The sequence below is a fragment of the Apis dorsata genome, unplaced genomic scaffold, assembly GCF_000469605.1.
Source record: "Apis dorsata unplaced genomic scaffold, Apis dorsata 1.3 scaffold_989, whole genome shotgun sequence".
NCBI classification, from domain to species: domain Eukaryota; kingdom Metazoa; phylum Arthropoda; class Insecta; order Hymenoptera; family Apidae; genus Apis; species Apis dorsata.
This window is the reverse complement of record NW_006264092.1, coordinates 60,508-67,114: the sequence shown is the minus strand read 5'-3', so window position 1 is coordinate 67,114 and position 6,607 is coordinate 60,508. Positions and strand designations below refer to the sequence as shown.

General features: G+C 31.1%; 1 protein-coding gene across 1 annotated transcript in view; it reads right to left on the bottom strand.

The window, feature by feature from the left end:
* LOC102672040 (transcriptional activator cubitus interruptus-like) overlaps positions 1–6,607 on the bottom strand; it is an 87,028-nt gene that overhangs the window by 20,388 nt on the left and 60,033 nt on the right. Inside the window, exons 3-4 of the mRNA XM_006624056.2 lie at positions 6,482–6,607; positions 4,906–4,995 (exon numbers count right to left, since the gene is read on the bottom strand). The exon at positions 6,482–6,607 is cut by the window's right edge and continues 3 nt beyond it. Coding sequence (XP_006624119.1) covers positions 4,906–4,995; positions 6,482–6,542 — 151 coding nt within the window. The 5' untranslated portion in view covers positions 6,543–6,607. The remainder of the gene's footprint in view (positions 1–4,905; positions 4,996–6,481) is intronic.

The following is a 6,607-nucleotide window of genomic DNA, read 5'->3' as shown; positions in this document are numbered from 1 at the left end:
AAAAAAAAAAAATCAAACAATGTTGAAATATCGATATAAGAAGGCATCGAAGGATCGATTCGTAACGCGGATTCACCGGTGCGAATTTCCATGCAAACCGTCAAGACGTTGCAAAACCAGTTCAATTAAGCGCTACGAATTCTTGTAGCTCGTACTACCTCGAAGGAATATTCTCCGGCATGGATTTTAAAAGTCTTGCCTTTCGGTGCGCGCGCTCGTAACCAGGTAGATATCCAGAACTGACCAGAGAAGGTGAAGAAGAGAAGTCGGGTAAGGATGGAAAAGGAGAGGATCGGAGGGAGAAGGAAAGCCTGATTCTGCGGCCAGAACGTTTTAGCGGCGATTTGCCTGCGACCGCAGGCCAACGACGTAATATACAAACCACTTTCTTAAGCTCGTGGTGGCGGCTCGCTTGTACGGGGCATCGTTTGGTGGCGGTTCTTCGCCTGCTTTCTTTCTCCTTCTTCTCCTTTCGATACACCGCTTTTTCTTGCATCGCTGCTTCTTTTTCTAACTTTTATCAGAATTTTCTTAATTACACCGTTGTTTTATCGCCTTTGCAACTTGTTCGTAGTTTTCTCAAGCTCTTCTTTTATCGAGTTGCATTTTCTTTCCTTCTTATTTTTCTAATTATATAGTTTTTTCCTTTTTTTATTTTACGTTTTTGTTTCAAGTTTATTTTCAAATTTAACACGAAAATCTTGCTCTCTCATATTATATTCCATCAGCGATTGAAAAATTCACAAGAAATCGTATTGTTTGATTTTGAAAATCATGATTTTTTAAATCTCGAATTTACCATTTTTCATTTAAATTTCTACGAATGCTTTTTTCTTTATCATCGCTTTTCTAAAATGTTTATATGCTTATAATTTTCAACAATTCCATCATTTTGTATCATTTCCTCCTCTTTCTCGTTCCCTTTATTCACCAATTCTATCGCGAATATCTATCTTGAATTTTCCCTAATTTTCCTTACTCTCTTACCAAAATTTCTCTCCTTTTCGTAGCATTCTTCTCCTCCTCTTCTTCTCCCATCGTGCCTCTTCTCCGTTTCAACTGCCTCCGCGTGTTCCTTCCCGGGCTTCTCTATCTCCTCGTGTCGTCTCGAACGGGCAACGCGATACAGAGAGGCACGAGGAGGCTCGAAGCAGCTCCTTCTCCTCGGTTTCCACTCGGTTGATCGCTCGTTCGCGCACAACTGGTATAAAGTTACTCGCGGTTGGGGCTCCTCGCCTCTCTTGCGCCCTTTTATTCTCTGGCCCGGTTATTAATTCGAGCACTGATCAAATTTACGATGATCAAGAAGAGGAAGAGGAGAAGAAAGAGGAGGAGGAAAGAAAAGAAGGGGACCTGTCGTGCGGTTTTTCCACATGAACTGAAACGTTTAAGGTTCCTCGTGGACGGTCTCGTGGCTGGATCGAGGTCGTTCGACCTCGTTCCCTCCATTACCTGTTTCTTCTTCTTCTTCTTCTTCTTCTTCGTTCGAGGCTTCTCGGTTTCGTTCCGTGACGATGGCAAATTTTGTTCTTACAGCGCACCGGTTAGCCGCTAGGCATTTGCGGTTTTTATTATTTTCAATAGAAATTTTGATGATGTTCATTTTATCTTTATTGTATGATTTGGTTTATTAAATATACGTTTTATTAATTTTCCGCGAATATTATTATTTAAAATTGGCCAGTTACTTTTCATCCGATATTCGATCGAATACAAGTTAATTTCAATGATTTTTCATCATTTTACATGGAGAATTATAAGGATGTATCTAATCGATATGGAATGGAATATAAATTATTTCAATATATTCTAATTGCGTATTAAAGTGAAATCTCAATAGTGAAATCGGACAATGTAAAAATATACGAAGAAAGAAATTCTTTTCTTAAATAACAATTTCTAAATATAAATATTCTCAAAATATGTTCCATGTGATTTATGCCACTACGATTCTCAGTTCTTCATATGAATAATAATAAAATTTGTTTTATAGTATTATGCTTTTAAATAGCTATTAAATTAAGGAAAAATCTTCGCTAACGTCTAATAATATTTTTACTGTTATTTTATATCTTTTTGCTATTTATGAAATGACATAAATTTATATCTGCATTAAAATATTAATAGACTTCTTTAGTAATAAATTCTTTAAGTAATAGTCAACTCTCACCCGATTTCTCTCAAATAATTACTTTTCAATTAATCGATTCCCTGATGAAATAATTATCTATTAATTCCTTTTAAAAATGGAATAAAACGGAATAAAATATTATTAAAAATTTATATTTACAAAATAAATAAATAAATAAATATATATATATATATATTACATATTTATTTACAATATATATATATACATTACATATTTATTTACAAAATATATATATACACGTATGGAAAAAAATCGAATATCATGGAGGATTAATCAATTGCTCCGAAGCAAGGATACTTTCTCGACGCATTTTTCTTTCCCCGGAGGCGAAGAATAAACCGATCGCCTTATCTGTTTCAGGGGGTTGGTTAGCGCTCGTCGGAGGAACCTCGGTCTTTAATGAATATGCGAACGATTCCCTCGTTCCGAGACGAACGTCCTCGTGACCCACGACCCTCTGGACTCTACACGTTCCTTGCGTTCCACCCCCTTGCTCCTCGGATCCCCTTTCGAGAGACTAACATGGGATTGAGACATGTAAATTGGTGCAATCGGCCACTACGATCGACGCGGCTCGTCCGACTCCGCTTGGCGCACGCTACCACGCTACAGCTCGTTTCAAGATACAGAATCGTGGGAATTTTAACTGAATTTAAAGGGATAAAATTTATTTAAAAGCTCTTTTTCTCTCTTGAGCTGATTTAATTTTAATAAAGAAATTGAAAAAATTATAAATATTTAAAAAAATTTTTTGTAATAGAATGGAATGTTTATATAATTTTTATTTTACAATAGATTTTTGATCATTTTTATTCGCTTTACGATGACTGCTCGATTACGAAGTATTTATATTAAATGTTTTTGTTTCAACAAATAAAAGAGCCTTCTAATAATTCAAGAAAAATAAAATTTAAACGAACGATAATTACAATTCTCATATATTATCTCCATATTTAAAACAAAAGAACAATACGTGTCCTCAAATTTTAATCCACTAAAATGTTTGTAAAATATATTGTAAAAAGGAATATTCTCATTCTGTTCAATATTCAAATATTGTTTCTGAATATATTATCCCATAAGAAATTTTTTAACGATAGAAAAAAAAAATATATATATATAAAGAAATTTTCACTTTTCGTACAGATATCTCGATATTCAAATAAACCGAATCGGTAATTTCGTCACGAACGAGATTTCAACGAAAAAGGATCGGTAAAAGGAAGCAGAGAGAACGAAAGAAACGAAAGGAGAAAGAAACAGAGGAAGAAGAAACGTGAGACAACCTGTAGGGTAGGCGCTAAGGTGTTAATGAGGTCGTGTCGCTCCGAGTCGATTCAATTATGCGGCGGTGGCGACTAACGAGGCCCCGTTTACCCTTTCAGTCGTCTTTTAGCCTCTCGGCCTCTTAACCGGTCGATCTCCTACCTGCTAGCTGCTGCTACACCTACGGCTAGCCGCGGGTACCGTGCATCAGGATCTTTCATTAGATTCACTTGTCGTCCTCGAACCAGCCAGCGAAAAAGTTTCTCGTTTCGTTCGTCGAATCGGCTCGCTTCGAGAATTTTAAACTTAAAACTTAAACTTATCCTTGACTCTTGTTCTTTGTTAAACGTTAGGCATCACGAAATCTTTTATTGTTAGAAAAAGATAGCGGCTAATTTTGTATTTTGCTTAAGATGTAAAGTAATAAAGTTATGAGTAATAAGGTGTAATAGAAATAAGGGCAAGTAGAAGAAAAATAATTGGATTGCATATTTTGAGAAAAAAATTAAAGAAGATTGAACTTATTTACTTATTATTATTATTTGTAAAATAATAAACTAATTTTATTGTTAATTTACTTTTTTTTTATAAATTTATATTTATATTTGAATATCTTCAATATATATTCAAGTTTATCTTTATTATTGATTTGGTAAAATGAACTTGGTAAAATGAATTTTAAAAATTTGTATATTACTCTATTAAATGATAAATTCATTTTTTGAATTAATATTTTGTTTTTATGTAAATTAATTTAAAAATTAATATCAATTAAACAATATAGTTAAATAACAATAATCTATATTTTCAATTATTTCAAAGAGTATATATGAATATAATAATTTTTCAAAAAATTAATTATTATATCTTTTAAATAATTATTGTAAGTAAATATATATCATTAAATTATTTATCTTTAATGAAATTTTTAAATTTATATATTCATGTATTAAATATTGTCGGTAACGTTTCGAAAAATATATAAAAAAAAAAAATTCAGTTATTATCATTTAACATTATATTATATTATATGATAATTGCATAAAATTTATACCATTGAAAAACTGAATATACACATAGTAAACTAACTTTTTTTGGTATTTATAAAATCGAGATTATTATCTCATCCAATATTATTATTATTATAGTTCTTTGCGATTTTTGAAATGGAATTTTGAACATGTTTTTTATACGGTACCAAAAAAGTTAATGTGGCAGAAAAATTTTTTATGGAACAGGTCATTCGAGGACCATAAAGTTATAGGTTCTTTACAGAAGCGACCAAAGTTTCAAGCTTGAACACGTTGGGAGAAATTTTTGATCCTTGAAGACTAAAAATGCGGTATCGAATGTCAGTGATTTTATCGATCTTGTCACATTGTATTAAACTCGTTCACGAACCGTATTTTGATTTTGATAGAAGATAATTTAGAAGACTTTTTTTTTTTTAATAGTGATGTTTTATTAATATAAAACTAAGGACTCACCGTCAATGGAAAAGGGGAATTCTGAAGAAGCGAGGGTGCTCGCTGGTCCTGCGGCGTGCAAAAGGTACTCGGGCCCCAAACCACCCAGTCCTGAAAAGAAAAAAAAAAAAAACGATTAAACTAAAGGGAACAAATTTCAAACAGGAAATAATATTATCCCGTATCGTGGACCATGTCTAACGAATTCAAAGACCTCAAAGAGATTCTTCCGGCGGAAATGCGGGCTCCTTACAGCTTCTCCGCGTTTAATAACAGGGATGGTATACTCTACTTCTATTATTACCTTTATCGGGGGAAAAACAACGATAAAAGGATGAAATTGAAGAAAGATTAAATATCGTTAAATTCAAAAGTTTTTTGTACAAAGAAAATATATTGTATAATAAATATGCAAATTTAATTTTATCAAATATGTTCACAAAAATCGAATTGAAATTTGAATTATTCATAATATTATTATAGGTTAGTTATAATATTATGACATTGTTCAAATTGTTATCTATAATTTATATGTATATCTAATATTTAAAAAATTAAAAAATTAAAAAATTTAGAATTAGATTATTAGAATTATCTTAAAAAAATTCTTTAAGAGTTTTTCAAATTTATAAATTGAAAATTATTAAAAATTACAAATTAAGATAAAATTTGATTATATTTTGCGAAAGTTTTTTTTTTTTTTGTTAGTTTTAATTATCTTTGAAAAAATATATTATTTGACAAAATATCTTACATTTAAGATTTTAAAGATTTATACACTTTTTTAAAAAAAAATATTTTTCATATCCAATTATTAATGTTATTTATTTATAAATATAATTAATCTATTTATTGAATATTGTATTACAAAATAAAAGATTTTCATTCATTCTTTTTATTATGAGTACAATTATTGAGTGTAATAATTAAGTATTAAATAAGAGCTAGTGGATTGTAAATCCTATAAACTAATTAATCAAGTATAATTGAAAGATTACTATAATAATATTAGATTAATAAACTGTAATTACATTTTTTTATCTTATACATAAATCAGGTTTATTTTAAATCAATAATAATAGTAAGTTACAATCAGAACAGAAGAACAAATTCAAAAATTCAAATTATCCAGAGTTGAATAAACAAATTTTCAAATTTTTTCTAGTCCAGATAACAACTATGAATATACTATGCTTGAAATATTTAATTTCGAGAAAAATTATATTTAAAACGATATTATAAGAGATATACAAATATCAAGATAAAAAAAAAATCATAAAACTGCATTTGAACAATAAGAAACCCCTTGGTCGATCCAGTCCAGATAACAACTATGAATACACTATGCTTGAAATATTTAATTTTGAGAAAAATTATATTTAAAACGATATTATAAGAGAATGTACAAATATATCAAGATAAAAAAAAAAATCATAAAAGTGCATTTCAACAATAAGAAACCTCTTGGTCGATAGCCAGAATGTACGACGGCGAATAAATTTCAAGCTCCCGACATGGACGTGATCGAAATTAGGCGACGTACCCGGCCTCCTATCGTTCTAATTATCTCGAAACAAGTACAAGCCAAGGTAATTACCGTGTAACGAGGCGTTGGGACTGTGCGTGGAGGCCTGAAGCTGGTGGTAAAGGTGGTCCATGTAGTTGAGCCGGTAGGCGGGATGCAGGGCCGTATGCTCCGAGAGGGGGTGACTTCTGCGTAGGA